The sequence below is a fragment of the Hypanus sabinus genome, chromosome X1 (assembly GCF_030144855.1).
Source record: "Hypanus sabinus isolate sHypSab1 chromosome X1, sHypSab1.hap1, whole genome shotgun sequence".
NCBI lineage: Eukaryota > Metazoa > Chordata > Chondrichthyes > Myliobatiformes > Dasyatidae > Hypanus > Hypanus sabinus.
In genome coordinates, this window is record NC_082738.1 from 63212927 (window position 1) to 63231282 (window position 18356).

The 18356-nt window shown below is 39.7% G+C and overlaps 1 protein-coding gene across 1 annotated transcript in view; it reads left to right on the forward strand.

The window, feature by feature from the left end:
- Positions 1-18356, forward strand: part of LOC132384965 (ADP-ribosylation factor-like protein 5B) — a 78566-nt gene that overhangs the window by 53839 nt on the left and 6371 nt on the right. The window contains exons 4-5 of the mRNA XM_059956656.1: positions 877-960; positions 7430-7581. Coding sequence (XP_059812639.1) covers positions 877-960; positions 7430-7581 — 236 coding nt within the window. The remainder of the gene's footprint in view (positions 1-876; positions 961-7429; positions 7582-18356) is intronic.

Consider the following 18356-nt stretch of genomic DNA (forward strand, 5'->3'; position numbering starts at 1 on the left):
TATACAATCCAGCTTGTCATTCCATCACTCAAACTTGTGAGGGCAGCAATGAAGGGAGAGGTCAGCCTCCAGCCAAGCGCGGGTGTGACGCTGTAATGCTTCCGCTTCTCCTCACTTGGTCTGCAGCAGCAGACAGGCCTAGTGCTCACTGCAACTGGCATTACACAGCTCACATGTCACCTGTTGCGCTACCAGACAAAGGTAACTGGCCTGCGGCAACTTACATTGTCACTGTCCGACAGTCTTGCGATCACAAGTGAAATGTCCGCGACAATCTCCCGTGGTTATACTGCATGCCACCTTTGCACACCAACTTCAAAGCCTGCAGCCAGGTCCTCTGTACTCAAACCGGCTCCTCCAACAACCCGGCTGTTCCTGTGGCCAACACCAATTCAGCTACTCTGGATCGACAAGCAGCTCACTGGAGTAACCCTGCAGTATCCGAAAGTCTTGAAGTAGAATTGTCTTTGGATCGTTTATATATTTTAAAAAAAAACAAATTTTACAAAGCAAAAGGCACCTTTGGCCCTGACAGGCTGATGTTTTTGCACGTGCCACCATCTTACCGGAAGTAATGGTGACTTGCATATAAATGGCCAGATAAGGAGGCTAAGGAGAGATGAGATTGCTGTTCCTTCAGTATTTTGTGTGTTGCTCAAGATTTCCAGCATCTGAAGAACTCTCATGTTTAAGAGACTTCTTTCCAAATAGATGTTGTACAATTAATTTGGAGCAAGTTCCATACCTGATTTTGACCTGAATAGTATTAATTCCCTATTAACTGTTTTTAAAAAAGAGTAGCAGTGGAGTATGAGAAGCTAAAGGTGCATAAAACTGGTCAGCAGATGGACTTATGATGTGTATATTTCTTTGCAGTTCGTTATTCTAGTTGTCGACAGCACAGATAGAGAGCGGCTCATGCTGACAAAAGAAGAACTCTACAAAATGCTGGCACATGAGGTAACTATTTGTTCCTAAAATGGAATCGTGCAAGTTGTAAAATGCAAGAGGAAAATTTAATTTGCAATAAGTACCACATCACCAAGAGCTTTCAATCCATTATCATATTTGTATATTCTATACATTTCTGTAACCTTCCAAGCCATACAGACCAAGCTTGCTGTCTTTCACACTCCCCTCCAGTCAGTTCTATCATTTTGCAGATCTTCAATTTTGTTTCACCAGTGGGAATGACCCTACAGCTTCCAAGGTCCCAAGTTCAACTCTTTACTGCTTTTGTCATCACACCCTCAAAGATGAGATAGAGATCGGTTAGTCTTTTCCTCTGAGACTAGAATTAGGGGACATAGCCTCAAGCTTCATGGGAGTAAATTTAAGATGGAGATGAAGAGGAACTGCTTTTCCCAGAGAGTACTGAACCTGAAGGTTTCACTGCCCAGGCAGGTAGTAAAGACTACCTCATTAAAGACAACGAAAATTCATTATCAAAGTACATTATTGTCACCATATACTACAATAACATTCTTTTTCTTGCAGACATTACAGGAAAATAAATAGAATTTATTAAAAACTATACATAAAGATGGTCAAACAACCAACGTGGAAAAGACAAACTGCAAAGTACATAGAGTGTAAGTACAGTGGCAAGAAAGCATATGTGAACCCTTTGCCATTATCTGGTTTTCTGCATTAATTACTCACTAAGTATGGTTTGATCTTCACCTTAGTCAGAATAATAGACAAACATGGTCTGCCTAAACTAATAACACAAACAATTGTACTTTTTATGTCTTTGTTGAACACATTGTTTAATCATTCAGTCCAAGCTGGAAAAAAGTATGTGAATGCTTGTATTTAATAAATGATGGAATCTCCTTTAGCAGCAATAACCTCCACCAAACATTTCCTGTAGCTGCTGATCAGACTTGCACAACGGTGAGGAGGAATTTTAGACCATTCCTCCATACAAAAAGGTTTCAATTCAATATTTCTGAGATACCTTGCATGAACAACTTTCTTCAGATCATGTCACAGCATCTCAATGGGGTTAAGCTCTGGACTCTGACTTAGCCATTCCAAAGCATGAATATCCTTCTTTTTAAACCGTTCTGTTGTTGATTTACTCTTGTGTTTTGGATCATTATCTTGTTGCATCATCCAACTTTTATTAAGCTTTGGGTGATGGACTGTAACCCTGGCATTTTTCAATAAAATGTCTTGATACAATTTTGAATTCATTGTTCCCTCAACGAATGCAAGCTGTCCATGGTGCTCCTTCCACCATGCTTCACAGTTGGGATGAGGTTTTGGTGTTAGTGTGCACTGCCCTTTTTCCTCCAAATGTGCTTCTGCCACAAAGTTCAACTTTTATCTCATCTATCCACAGAATGGTGTCCCAGAGGTATTGTGGAACATCCAGGTGGTCTTTCTCAAACATGAGACATGCAGCAATATTTTTAAGGAGAGCAGTGGTTTCCTTCAAAGTGTCCTTCCATAAGCACCATTCTTGTTCAGTGTTTTACTTATAGTGAACACGTGAACAGAGACTTTAGTAAGTTCCAGAGATTTCTGCAGGTCTTTTGCTGTTACCACTGGGTTCTTTTTCACCTCCTTCAGCATTGCACATTGCAGTCTTGGTGTGATCTCTGCAGGATGCCCACTTCTAGGGACAGTGCAACAGTACTGAGTTTGCTCCATTTGTAGACAATTTCTCTTACTTGTAGACCATTTCTCTTACTGTGGACTGATGAACACTCAGGTCTTTAGAAATGCTCATGTAGCCTTTTCCAGCTTCATGCATCTCTACAATTCTTCTTCTAGGGTCCTCTGCAAGTTGTTTTGATCGAGGCATGGTGCACATACAGATCTTTCTTGAGGAGAGCAGGCTTTGTCAGTAATCTGACCTTGTGTGTCTTTTTTTTTATATAGGACAGGGCACCTCTACAACCCACACCTCCAATCTCATCTCATTGATTGGAACACCTGACTCCAAATAGCTTTTGTAGAAGGCATTACCCCAGAGATTCACGTACTTTTTTGAACCCAGACTGTAATTGTTTAAATGGTGTATTCAGTATTGACAAGAAAAAGTACAATTTTTTGTGTGTTATTAGTTTAGGTAGATTGTGTTGGTCTATTATTTTGACGGTTAAAGATCTTCCACATTTTGAGTAATTAATGCAGAAAACCAGATAATTGCAAAGGGTTCACAAACTTTTTTCTTGCAACTGTATATAGAACATGAGTTGTGGAATCTTTGAAAGTGAGTCCGTAGGTTGTCGAATCAGTTTGGTGTTGAGGTGAATGAAGTTGTCCACACTGGTTTAGGAAACAGATAGCTGTTCCTGAAACTGGTGGTGTGGGGGCTAAGGCTTCTGTATCTCCTGCTCAATGGTAGTAGCGAGAAAAGAATGTGGCCTGGATGATGGGGGTCCTTGATGATGGATTCTGCTTTCTAGTGGCAGTGCTCCTTGTAAGTGTGCTCAGTTGTGGAGAGGGCTTTGACTGTGATAGACTGGGTTGTATCCACCAGTTTCTGTACACTTCTGTATTCTAATTCAGCAAGATGCTTCTTAAAATCAAGTGTTTGGCTGGCTGGTGTCCTTCTGCTGGTGCTCCATTTACCTTTGGGTTATGTTGTCAGACAATACTGTAAGCAGCAGGCATGTCAGGCAGAGTGGGTTCTCACTGATTTCTTGCAGTGGTGCTTTGATCTGACTGACATCTGTGAGGTCAGATTAGGAAATCTAATCTGACCAGGCTCTAATTCAATGTGTGGTTTATCTCCCCATTAAACTGGGAAAGAAAAGGTTGAGAAAAATAAGCCTGCCCAACTGTCAGTTTGCCACTGTACACAACAATTTCAATATGCATTGCATGTTAATGTGGTCCATATTGTATCTGTATACAATGGATCTTCCAAATTACCGTAAAATCTTAATGCATCACTTAAGCCCCCAGTCACTGCCTTTTCATAACTTCATAATGGCCCTAGGAGTTGCACATGATAGCAATAGGCACTTCAGCCTAACAAATCTGTGCTCTCCTATCGCTATCCCACTTCATTCTACCCCTGCCCCCCACATTCCCGTTAACTCCCAGAATCTAAGTCTCACCTCCAAACCAGGAGCAGTTTACAACAGCAAATTAACCTACCACTCCAAGCGTCTGTTTAACATAGAACACTGCATAGTACAGGGCCTTCAGCCTACAATGTTGTGCTGACCTTTTAACCTACTCCAAGGTCAGTCTAACCCATCTCACCTACATAGCCCTCCATTTTTACTCTGAACACCATTGCTTAACACTATTATAAAAGATGGAACCTGCTGCATTAGTTCAAATTTAATTGCCATTCAACCATATATATGCACACAGCTGAACGAAACATATTTCCTCTGGGCCTTGGTGCAAAACACAATGTATAAGTCCCTGAGTGGCGTGGCCTGAAAGTGGACAGGTTGACATAAAGTGTGAGGTGGATGTTTATGTACGACAGTATAATGTTACTGCCACTATTATAATAAAGCAAGCAGTTGTATATATGTGTGAAACAGCAGTGATAAAAGATGAAAATTGACCAGTGCAACATGAGAGTGTGTGAAGTCGTGGAGAGGTGGCGGAAGGCAATCAGATAAGATGTGTACTGGGTAGTGGCAGGGTGTTAAGAAGCCACTGGATCAGGGTGTTATCAGTGCCAGCAAGCATTTTGGATGTGCCAGCTGCTTTTCAATAGGAGATGATGTGTACCTCAAAGTTCTGAAGAAGTTAGAAATGGGCATTCTGTTGGAGGAAACCAGACAGAGGATCTCCACATATCACAGAGAATGTGGGAACTACACACAGCAGCAGAGGTCAGAATTGAACCTGTATTGCTGGAGCAGTGAGACTGTGGCACTATCACCTGTGCCACAGATGTCAATGGGTTAGCTTGTTGATCACATTCAAGCGGTTTGAAAACTGATGTTGGAATACAGAAGCATAACCAGATTTTTAGTTTAGTTTTCGAGATAGTGCTGTAGTGGGTAGTGCTTGTTGCTCTCACTTTCCACGTCCACTGCTGGCTAGCAGTCTTGCAAAAAGGAGAGCTGAATGAGTAATTCTGTCCCTACCGGTACATAGCCTCTCCAACAGCAAGCCTCATGTAGTGAATCTGATCCCCAGCTATGTAAATAGACCCACTACCTTGTGGGCAGCCTCGGGAGAGATGAAGGTTACGGGGGTGAATCCACACAGCAAATCCAGAGTGGGGCCCCTAAGGCAGCTGGACATCATTGAACATCCTTCCAGCAGCCCCTGCAGTCAATGTGGGGGTCTAGCTCAGTAGTAGAGCACTTAACTGCAATTCAAGAGGTTCCTGGTTCAAATCCAGGTGCGCCCTTCAAAAATTTATAAGAGCAAGAGGATAAAGATGAGAGAGAATAGGACCTATCAAGTGTGACAGTGGAGAAGTGTGTATTGAGCTGGAGGAAATAGCAGAGATACTTAGTGAATACTTTGCTACAGTATTTACAACGGAAAAGGACCTTGGCGATTGTAGGGATGACTTACAGTGGACTGAAAAGCTTGAGCATATAGACATTAAGAAAGAGGATGTGCTGGAGCTGTTGGAAAACAATAAGTTGGATAAGTCACCAGGATCGGACGAGATGAACCCCAGGCTACTGTGGGAGGCGAGGGAGGAGATTGTTGAGCCTCTGGCAATGATCTTTGCATCATCATTGGGGGCAGGAGAGGTTCCAAGGATTGGAGGGTTACGGATGTTGTTCCTTTATTCAAGAAAGGGAGTAGAGATAGCACAGTAAATTATAGACCAATGAGTCTTACTTCAGTGGTTGGTCAGTTAACGGAGAAGATCCTGAGAGGCAGGATTTATGAACATTTGGAGAGGCATAATATGATTAGAAATAGTCAACAAAGGCAGGTCGTGCCTTATGAGCCAGAAAAGGCTTGCACACAAAAGGCAAAGAGTGGTGATAGATGGGTCATATTCTACATTGAGGTTGGTGACCAGTGGTGTGCCGCAGGGATCTGTTCTAGGACCCCTTCTCTTCATGATTTTTATAAATGACCTGGATGAGGAAGTGGAGGGATGGGTTAGTAAATTTGCTGATGACACAAAGGTTGGAGGTGTTGTGGATAGTGTGGAGGGCTGTCAGAGATTACAGCGGGACATTGATAGAATGCAAAACTGGGCTGAGAAGTGGCAGATGGAGTTCAACTCAGGCCAGTGTGAGGTGGTTCATTTTGGTAGGTCAAATATGATGGCAGAATATAGTACTAATGGTAAGACTCTTAGCAGTGTAGAGGATCAGAGGGATCTTGGGGTCCGAGTCCATAAGACACTCAAAGCTGCTGTGCAAGTTGACTATGTGGTTAAGAAGGCATACGGTGTATTGGCCATCAACCGTGGGATTGAGTTCAAGAGCCAAGAGGTAATGTTACAGCTATTTCAGACCCTGGTCAGACCCTACTAGAGTACTGTGCTCATTTCTGGTCACCTCACCACAAGAAAGGTGTGGAAACTATAGAAAGGGTACAAAGATGTTGCCTGGATTGGGGAGCATGCCCTATGAGAATAGGTTGAGTGAACTTGGCCTTTTCTTCTTGGAGCGACAGAGGATGAGAGGTGACCTGATAGAGGTGTATAAGATGATGAGAAACACTGATCGTGTGGATAGTCAGAGGCTTTTTCCCAGGGCTGAAATGGCTAACAGGAGAGGGCACAGTTTTAAAGTGCTTGGAAGTAGGTACAGAGGAGATATGAGTGCGTGGAATGGGCTGCTGGCAATGGTGGTGGAGGCGGATATAACAGGGTCTTTTAAGAGACTCCTGGACAGGTATATGGAGCTTAGAAAAATAGAGGGCTATTGGAAACCCTAGGTAATTTCTAAAGTAAGTACACGTTCGGCAGAGCATTGTGGCCGAAGGGCCTGTATTGTGCTGTATGTTTCTATCTATGTTTCTAAGAACTGGTGCCAAATATATTGCTTCATAAGCTTTCCTTTGAACTACACTGGTGAGGCTGGCAGGGATCTTGACGACTGGGCATCTCAGGATCTCCATACCTTTCACCCAGATTTGTGATGATCACCCATTGTCCTTCGAGACGGATAGATGCCAACCAACTAACAATGCCATAACAAGCCCTTCTGGCCCAATGAACCCGTGCTACCCAATTACACCCGTGCAACCAATTAAATCTACTAACCCATATGTCTTTGGAATGTGGGCGGAAACTGGAACACCCATAGTCATGGGGATAATGTACAAACTCTTTGCAGGCAGGAGCCAGAATTGAACTCAGGTCTCTGGCACTGTAATAGCATTATACTAACGGCTATACGCTACCATGCCGCCCATAACCAGGTGTGATTTGCTCCTTTTTGCTTTGTTGGTGATGAAATGCTCTTTTTTGGTATTGCTTTCCTCACTAAGGCTTGTGACACTGGCTTGTTCTCATTTGTAGGATCTCCGAAAGGCCGCTGTGCTAGTATTCGCCAATAAGCAAGACATGAAGAACTCCATGACAGCAGCTGAAATTTCCAAGTTTCTAACACTAACTTCTATCAAAGATCACCCATGGCACATACAGGCCTGTTGTGCACTCACAGGCGAAGGGTTAGTATTACAATGGCCTGGGATTCTGCCTGATTATGGTGAAGGGTGTTTCAATTTTTCATTTCATTTTTCAATCTTTTTATTGATTTTCAGTAAAAAAATACAAATCAGAGGAGAAGTTTAGCAAACGGATAATACAAAAGACATATAAACGGCAATAAAGAAAAGCATATATTGTCAAAATCAAATAGGTATAATGTTACGCTGTTATATATAATATAATAAAAACTCCTCTTAACAGATCATCAAAAAAAATTGGAAAATTTATTTAATAAAAAACCCCACTAAACTAGTGGGATATTAATTTTTCATCTCAATTTGACTTCGGCGGTGGCTGACAATTAAAACTTTGAAGATCTAAAATCCATTTTAATAGTTGCACTAGTTCCAGCCGAAGCCTACCTGGTCAATACCTGTGGAGGAGGGGGAACTGCGCAGGCGCGAGTGACATCAGCGTCGAGCGCGCACTTTAAAAGGCAGGACTTCTTGTCAGAGCGGGCAGCGGAGTCCGTGGAAGCAGAGTCCTGGGCTTTGGCTAAGTGGGCTTCGGCGTAAGGGGACTTCGGTAAGCCTGTGTGATTGCTCGCTGAGGGGAAGAAGGTAAGGTCGCTAGGTGCTTTTTAGACTTATTCTATCAATCCAGTTCAGGTATGGGGGAGACAGTCAGAGCAGTGGTGTGCTCCGTATGCAGTATGTGGGAAGTCAGGGTCAACACAGTTGTCCCTGATGACCACACCTGCAAAAGGTGTGTCCAGCTGCAGCTCCTATCAGCCCGAGTTAGGGAGTTGGAGCTGGATGAACTACGGATCATTCGGGAGGCAGAGGCAGAGATAGATAGGAGTTATCAGGAGGTAGTCACACCAAAATACCAAGAAGTAGGCAGATGGGTGACGGTCCAGAGAGGCAGGGGGAGCAGGCAGAGAGAGCAGAGCACCCCTGCGGCCATTCCCATTAACAATAAGTATACCGTACTGGATACTGTTGATGGGGATGACCTACCAGGAATGAGTTGTAGTGGTCCTGCCTCTGGCACTGAGGTTGGACCCTTGACTAGGAAGGGGAGGAGGGAAGAGAAGAGAGCGATAGTTTTAGGGGATTCTATAGTTAGGGGGGCAGATAGGAGATTTTGTGGGGCAGATCGGGAGTCTCGGATGGTATGTTGCCTCCCTGGTGCCAGGGTCCAGGACATCTCAGATCGGGTGCAGGCTATTCTTGAGAACGAGAGCATGAACCCAGATGTAGTGGTCCATGTAGGGACCAACGATGTAGGTAAGGTGAGTGAGGGGGTCCTGCTTAGAGAGTTCAGGGAGTTAGGAGTGAAGCTGAAAGGCAGGACCTCCAGGGTGACAATCTCGGGATTGCTACTTGTGCCACGTGCGAGTGAGGCGAAGAATAGAATGATTATGCACATTAATACGAGGCTGAGAGCATGGTGCAGGAAGGAAGGGTTCAGGTTTTTGGATAATTGGTCTTTGTTCCAGGGACATTGGGATCTGTTTCGAAGGGACGGTCTACATCTGAACCAGAGGGGTACTAACATTCTTGCAGGAGTGTTTGCCAGTGCTGCTCGGGGGGGGTTTAAACTAGATGTGCAGGGGGCAGGGATCCAGATCCAGAAGGGTGTTCAGAAGGAGCATGGGGTTAAATGTGTAGAAGGTTTGGGTGATCTTGAGAAGGTCATCAAAATTCAAGGTGCAATTAGCCCGATGGAAGTTCAAGGAGCTGGGTTAGGTACAGTAGACAGTGTTTTAAGCAAAGAGAGGAGGAATGGGCTAAGAATTCTATACTTGAATGCGCATAGTGTCAGAAATAAGACAGATGAGCTTGACGCTCAGATGAAAATGGGGAACTACGATATTGTTGGGATAACGGGGACATGGCTGCAAGGGGATCAGGCCTGGGAATTGAGTGTACCAGGGTATACGTGCTATCGTAGAGACAGAAATATGGGAAGAGGGGGTGGGGTGGCCCTGTTGGTGAGGAATGAGATTCACTCCTTAGCAAGAGGTGACTTGGGAACAGGGGGAGTAGAGTCTGTGTGGATTGAGCTGAGGAACAGTAAGGGTAAAAAGACCATAATGGGTGTTGTGTACAGGCCCCCAAACAGTAGCGTGGATATTGGGTACAAGTTGATTAGGGAGTTAACATTGGCATGTGCTAAAGGTAATGCAGTCGTTATGGGAGATTTCAACATGCAGGTGAACTGGGAGAATCAGGTAGGTGCTGGACCCCAGGATAGGGAGTTTGTGGAGTGTCTAAGGGATGTATTTTTGGAACAGCTTGTGCTTGAGCCAACCAGGAACGAGGCTATTTTGGACTTGGTGATGTGTAATGAACAGGAATTGATAAGTGATCTTGAAGTAAAGGAGCCATTAGGAAGTAGTGATCATAACATGATAAGTTTTTATCTACAATTTGAGAGTGATAAGGACAGATCAGAGGTGTCAGTGTTGCAATTAAATAAAGGAGACTACGGAGCCATGAGGGAAGAGCTGGCCAAGGTTAAATGGGCGGACGCCCTGGCAGGAAAGACAGTGGATCAGCAGTGGCAGATATTCTTGGGGATTATACAAAAGATGCAAAAGCAGTTCATTCCAATGAGAAGGAAGGATTCAAAGAGGGGGAAGGGGCCACAGTGGTTGACAAAGGAAGTCAGAGATTGTATAGCATTAAAGAAAAAGAAGTATGACAGGGCTAAGATGAGTGGGAATACAGATGATTGGGAAAGTTTTAAGGAACAGCAGATCTTAACTAAAAAAGCAATACGGAGAGAAAAAATCAGGTATGAGCTCAGTCTAGCCAGGAATATAAAAGGGGATAGCAAAAGCTTTTTTAGCTATGTGAAGAGAAAGAAGATAGTTGAGAACAATGTTGGCCCCTTGAAGAATGAATTGGGAGAAATTGTTATAGGAAACAGGGAAATGGCAACAGAATTTAATGCGTACTTTAGATCTGTCTTCACCAGGGAGGACACAAGCAATCTCCCAGATGTATGGATGGGCCAGGGTCATAAGATATCAGAGGAATTGAGACAGATTAACATTAGGAAAGAAACTGTGATGAGTAGACTGGTAGGACTGAAGGCTAACAAATCCCCGGGTCCAGATGGTCTGCATCCGAGGGTTCTAAAAGAGGTGGCTCAGGAAATTGTGGATGCATTGGTAATCATTTTCCAATGTTCCTTAGATTCAGATTCAGTTCCTGAAGATTGGAGAATGTTATCCCACTTTTCAAGAAGGGAGGGAAGGAGAAAACGGAGAACTATTGCCCTGTTAGCCTAACGTCAATCGTGGGGAAGATGCTTGAGTCCATTATTAAGGATGAAATAGTGGCACATCTTGATGGCAGAGATAGGATTAGGCCGAGCCAGCAAGAATTTACCAAGGGCAAATCATGCTTGACTAATCTGTTGGAGTTTTTTGAGGGTGTAACAAGGATGTTAGACGAGGGTAAGCCAGTGGATGTTGTGTACCTAGATTTTCAGAAGGCATTCGATAAGGTGCCACATAGGAGATTGGTGAGTAAAATCAGAGCTTATGGCATTGGGGGTAGGGTTTCAAGATGGATAGAAAACTGGTTGGCAGATAGAAAGCAAAGGGTAGCAGTGAATGGGTGTTTCTCAGACTGGCTGGAGGTGACTAGTGGGGTACCACAGGGCTCTGTATTGCGACCACAGCTCTTTACGATTTATGTCAATGATTTAGATGAGGGCATTGAAAACTATATCAGCAAGTTTGCTGACGATACTAAACTGGGTGGCAGTGTGACATGCGAGGAGGACGTTAGGAGAATACAGGGAGACTTGGATAGGCTGGGTGAGTGGGCAGATACTTGGCAGATGTCATTCAATGTGAATAAATGTGAAGTTATCCACTTTGGAAGCAGGAACAAGAGGGCAGAGTATTGTCTGAACGGTGTAGAGTTAGGTAAGGGAGAAATGCAACGAGACCTCTGAGTCCTAGTTCACCAGTCAATGAAGGTGAATGAGCAAGTGCAACAGGCAGTGAAGAGGGCAAATGGAATGTTGGCCTTTGTTACAAGGGGAATTGAGTACAAGAGCAAGGATGTCCTTTTGCATTTGTACAGGGCCCTGGTGAGACCACACCTGGAATATTGTGTACAGTTTTGGTCTCCAGGTTTAAGGAAGGACATTCTGGCAATTGAGGAAGTGCAGCGTAGATTCACTAGGTTGATTCCTGGGATGGCAGGGCTGTCTTACGCAGAGAGATTGGAGAGATTGGGCTTGTACACGCTGGAATTGAGGAGATTGAGAGGGGATCTGATTGAAACATTTAAGATAATTAAAGGATTTGATAGGATTGAGGCAGGAAATATGTTCCAGATGTTGGGAGAGTCCAGTACCAGAGGGCATGGATTGAGAATAAGAGGTCAGTTATTTAAAACAGAGTTGAGGAAGAGCTTCTTCTCCCAGAGAGTTGTGGAGGTGTGGAATGCACTGCCTCGGAAGACGGTGGAGGCCAATTCTCTGGATGCTTTCAAGAAGGAGCTAGATAGATATCTGATGGATAGGGGAATCAAGGGATATGGGGACAAGGCAGGGACTGGGTATTGATAATGAATGATCAGCCATGATCTCAGAATGGCGGTGCAGACTCGAGGGGCCGAATGGTCTACTTCTGCACCTATTGTCTATTGAATCCTGGAATAGAGCTATTTACCATTAACGCATTTAGTCTCATCTGTTGAGAAAGGTATTGAATTGGTTAAAAAGAATTTGCTCAATTAAATATTCCTTTATAAATTAATATTTAGCTTTTCTAACAGCCCAGCTTTAAAACAGAGCTGTAGTAGCATTAAAACAGTTAGTGGGACAATTGCTGCATAACAGGATTAGCAAGTAATTGCCTTAAAAGCATGGAGGGGTGGAGTTTCAAGATGGCGACGTAAGCATCTGCCTTTTAGGCGCTCTTTATTTTTTCAACTATAATCACCCTTTAATTAGATCTTTTCGAACTTAATCATATGAGTTGCTACCTCTGATTGACCCTTTTTTCCTAAAATAATATTTGATCTAATTTTGTCAAACCTAAAATGGCTACAAGTAAGAAATCGGCTAAGGATCCTGTATCCATCGACGCAATTTCTGGTCTTTTGGACATTAAACTGGATGCTAAAATTGCGGGTCTAGAAGGTAAATTGGACAGTAAACTGGATGCTAAACTTGCGGGTCTGGAAGGCAGACTAGAAGGTAAATTGGACAGTAAACTGTCAAGTTTGGAAAGGAGGATTACTACGAAAATATCCGATCTTGAAGGAGTTGTTAGATCGCTTGAAATTAAGTTTCAGTCGCAGGCGTTAGAGGTTCAGCGGCATGAAAATAAGATCACGACTCTTGAACAATCAATTCGTGAAAAAGCACGTACAATTGAAGTGTTGGAGAAGAAGATAGAGTCGACTGCTAAAACTTTAGATCAGTATAAGTTTAAAATTACTGATCTTGAAAATCGTTCTCGCAGACAGAATTTGCGCATCATCGGAATTCCCGAAAAAGTTGAGTCCGGTGATTTAACTGAATTTTTCTCTAAATTACTGTGGGAAATTTTCGGTGGTGAAGGTTTGCAAAATGAACCTGTTATCGACCGCGCTCATAGAGTTGCGAGGTTTTCGTCTGTGGCTGATAAACCACGAGCGGTGATTGTTCGCCTTCATTATCCTCGTGAGAAAGAGCTTCTAATTCGATTAGCTCGTAAAAAAGGTATGATCTCCTACAAAAACTATTCATTTCGAATTGTTGAGGATTATTCTTATGAAGTAATGAAAGCCAGGATCGCTTTTAAACCAGTGATGGCAGAGATTCATTCGATTGGACTTAAACAAGCTTTAATGTATCCAGCGAAGCTTAGAATGGTGCTGAACGACAACAGTCTACGATTTTTTAACACTCCGGAAGAAGCGAAGAAATTTGTTGAAGAATATCGATCCTCTAGTGCAACTTGAACTATGAGTTACATTGAAGATTTTTTTTTGGAGAGAGGATGCCATTTCATTTTAAGTTTTAACCCTGGAAGTTGGGTTATAACTTTTTATTTTGAATTATGGGTCTGGTTTTTTTTTTACTACTATTATCATTGCTTATAGATGCTGTTTTAATTTTTATAATATCCTTTTTTATACACGTTTGTATTTTGTAATAATGAATTATTTTTTCAAAATGTCGTTTCTTCTTCCCATAAGTCTTTACTTTTTATAAGCGTTTATTTGCTTGCCTGTATTTAGAAATGGAACAAAGGTTTTGAATTCTTTTTTTTTAGTCTTTTTTTTTATATATGTTGTAGTGTCTATTAAATCTTTTTTTTAAAAAAAAATTCTATTTTGATAACTTTTTTTTACTAAATTATCTTATTAGATTGCTGAACTTATATTCATATTTTGTAATATGGCTTTTTCAAAATGTCGTTTCTTCTTCCCATAAGTCTTGGCTTTTGAAATGTCATCTTTGTATCTGAATATGGAATTTTTTTTTAAAGGTGTATTACATTTTTAAACTTTAATGTTCATTTTTTTTATTAATGATTTTTCTGGTTTTACTATTTTAGTTTTTTTTTGACTTGACTGATGTGTGTGTGTATGTGTATGTATATATATATATATATATATATATATATATATATATGTATGTATATATATATATATTTTTTTTTTTGCAACTCTATATTTTAATTAGGGTGTTATATAGTTTTTTCTTAAAAAAATTTTCTTATGGAGCTGCCATCTTGAAATGGGGGTAATATTAGTATTAGTTTATGCGCCTGCCGCTTGGCTTTCTTTCAAAGGGTGGGGGGAGGGGGGAGGGATCTTTTTTCACGCTTTTGCTTTTTATTTTTTTGCTTTTAGTTTATGGGCTGACTTTAAATTATTAATATTGTTGAGGTGTCAGGATCTCCGGTTGCTCCTGAATCAATTTTCCTTCTTCCTAAATTGTGGGTTATGTGTTTTTTTAACCTTTTATGATACACACAATTAATATTGGTATGATGGATAAATCTATTAACTTTATCTCGTGGAATACTAATGGTTTAAATCATCCGATTAAACGTAAAAAAATATTTAAAGTATTCCATAGATTGAACGCTAATATTATTTTTGCACGGAGACCCATATTAGGAGGGAGGATAATCAACGTTTTTTTAGGTTCTGGAAAGGCCAACAATTTCACTCAAATTGTACCGCTAAAATTAGGGGTGTGTCTATTTTTATAGACCCCTCAATTTCGTTTACACATTATGAAATTATTTCTGATCCACAGGGTAGATTTTTGTTGATAACTGGTTCACTTTTTAATCGGAAAGTTGTTTTAGTTAATATTTATGCTCCAAACTATGATTGTCCTGAATTTTTTAAACGTTTATTTACTTCTCTTCCTAACTTGAATGAATATATGTTGATTATGGGTGGAGACTTTAATTGTTGTTTGAATCCTTCGATGGATAGATCTAAACCTATTCGAACTCTTCCGAATAGATCAGCTTTACTTATTAATTCTTTTATGGTTGATTCTGGAATTACTGAAATATGGCGGTTTTTGAACCCTAAAGATAAAGAATTTTCATTTTTTTCACATGTATATCATAGTTATTCTAGAATTGATTATTTCCTTATTGATCATCGTTTATTAACAGATGTTATTGATTGTAAATACGATTCTATTGCTATTTCGGATCATGCGCCTTTGAAGTTATCTATCAAGATTCCGGACTCTTCTATCAATACTAGATCTTGGAGACTTAATGCTACTTTGCTTCAAGATCCAGAATTTATTACCTTCATAAAACAACAAATTGACTTATTTTTTTCAACAAACTATAATGAAGAGATTGATAAAGGAATACTTTGGGATTCTTTCAAGGCTTTTATTCGTGGACAAATTATTTCATATTCCGCTGGTAAAAGAAAACAAAGATATTCAGATATAGCTTTATTGGTGGATAAAATTAAAGAAATTGATAAGATTTATTCCGTTACTCCTACCAAAGAACTTTATAAGAAGAGAGTTGAGCTTCAAATGGAACATAGTTTATTATTATCTTCTTCAATTGAGAATCAATTAATTAGGACTAGGGCTCAATTTTATATTCATAGTGATCGAACTGGTAAATTGTTAACTAATCAATTAAAAGCTATTTCGACTAAGCGACAAATTATTAAAATTCGTAAACAAGACGGTAATTTAACTACTGATTATAAAGAAATCAATAACACTTTTCAAGACTTTTATAAATCTTTATATCAATCAGAATTTGACGGTGACCGGTTTACGATGGATAATTTTTTTAATAACTTGAATATTCCTAAACTGATAGATGAAGATTGTAGCTTGCTTGATGCTCCTATTTCTATGGATGAAATAAGAGAGGCTATCTCATCAATGAATTCAGGGAAAGCTCCTGGTCCTGATGGTTTTATTGTAGAATTTTTCAAAACTTTTTCTTTATTGCTTTCTCCTTGGCTATGTGAAATCTTTAATGATGCGTTTGTTAAGAAGAGACTACCTCAATCGTTTTATGAAGCTACTATCTCTCTAATTCTTAAAAAAGATAAAGATCCTACTTTATGTGCATCTTATCGCCCTATATCATTATTAAATGTAGACTCTAAGATTCTTACAAAAATTTTAGCCATTAGATTAGAAAAGGTATTACCACAGATTATTTCAGAAGATCAAACTGGTTTTATTAGGAATCGGTATTCCTTTTTTAATATTAGAAAATTGATTAACATAATTTATACTTCATCACCTACAACCCCAGAATGTGTTATCTCATTAGATGCTGAAAAAGCCTTTGATAGAGTTGAATGGACATATTTATTTAATGCATTGAGAAACTTTAATTTTAGTCCTAATTTTATATCATGGATTAAATTAATATATTATAAACCTGTTGCTTCTGTTCTTACAAATAATTATAGATCCTCTTTTTTTCAATTATCTCGTGGTACGAGACAAGGTTGTCCTTTAAGTCCTTTATTATTTAATATTGCATTAGAACCTTTAGCTATTGCTATTCGTGAGTCTCCTAATATTTTTGGTATTATCGGTAATGAGAAGTTATACAAATTATCGCTTTATGCTGATGATTTGTTGTTATATATTTCTAATCCTAGTAGGTCTATTCCTGCTATTTTATCCTTGTTGGCTCAATTTGGTAGCTTTTCTGGTTATAAGCTAAACTTAGATAAGAGTGAGTTATTCCCTTTAAACGTGCAAACCTTATTGAGTGATAGGATGCCATTTAAAGTTGTTACTGATAACTTTATCTATTTAGGTATAAAAATCACCAAGAAATATAAAGATTTATTTGGATTGAATTTTTTACCTATGCTTCATCAAATTCAACAACTTACTACAAGATGGTCTCCCTTATTTTTATCATTAGTTGGTCGGATTAATGCTATTAAAATGATGATTTTACCGAAATTTTTATATTTATTCCAAGCTTTACCAATTTTTATTCCTAAATCTTTTTTTGATAATATTGATTCAAAAATTTCCTCATTTGTGTGGCAAAATAAGAATCCTAGGTTAAGCAAAAGGCAATTACAAAAGTCTAAAAAGGATGGTGGTCTAGCTTTACCTAACTTTAGATTTTATTATTGGGCGAATAATATTCGTAACCTAATGTACTGGAAACTAGATTTGGATTCACCTGTGTGCCCACAGTGGGTAAACTTGGAATGTAGTGAGGTAAAGGGATATTCTATATTTTCCGTTCTTGGTTCTTTTCTTCCTATTGATTTAGCCAAATTCAATAAACAGATATCTAACCCTGTTGTTAAACATACACTACGAATTTGGTTTCAATTTCGCAAATTCTTTAATCTGAAAAACTTTGTTCTGGACAGCCCTATTTTATGTAATTTTTTTTTCAAACCTTCACTGACAGATCAAGCTTTTAGTATATGGAAAAGGAAAGGTATAAAATGTTTTCGTGATCTTTTTTTTGAAGGTACTTTGATGTCTTTTGATCAACTTTCCAACAAATTTGAATTACCTAAATCTAATTTTTTTAGATACTTACAAATTAGAAATTTCTTACATAAAATTCTTCCATCTTTTCCTAATTCAACTCCATCGGATTTTTCAGATTTGATTTTTACTTTTAATCCTTGTCAGAAGGGATTAGTAGCTTTTATTTATAACATGATTATGAAGATACAGCCAGAAATATCGGATAGAATTAAACAAGAATGGGAAAAAGAACTTCGATGTAATATATCAATAGATAAATGGGAAAAAATTTTACAAATGGTTAATTCCTCTTCTATTTGTGCTAAACATGCTTTAATACAATTTAAAATTGTACATAGAGCTTATATGTCTAAAGATAAGCTTGCCCGATTTTACTCGCATATCAACCCTCAATGTGACAGATGTCACTTAGAAGTGGCTTCATTGACCCACATGTTTTGGACATGTCCCACTTTACATAACTATTGGAAGGACATTTTTGATGTCATTTCCTCAGTATGGAATATCGATTTACAACCCCATTTTATTACTGCAATTTTCGGTATACCAAATGAAGATGGCAATCAGCTTTCCCCTTCAATCAGACGAATGATTGCCTTTGTAACATTAATTGCCAGAAGGTCTATATTACAAAACTGGAAAGAAGTAAATCCTCCTACTACATTTCAGTGGTTCTCCCAAACTATTTCTTATCTGAGTTTGGAAAAAATTAGAAGCACTATCTTTGATTCTTCAATTAAATTTGAAGAAACCTGGGGACCATTTATTCGACACTTTCATATGAATT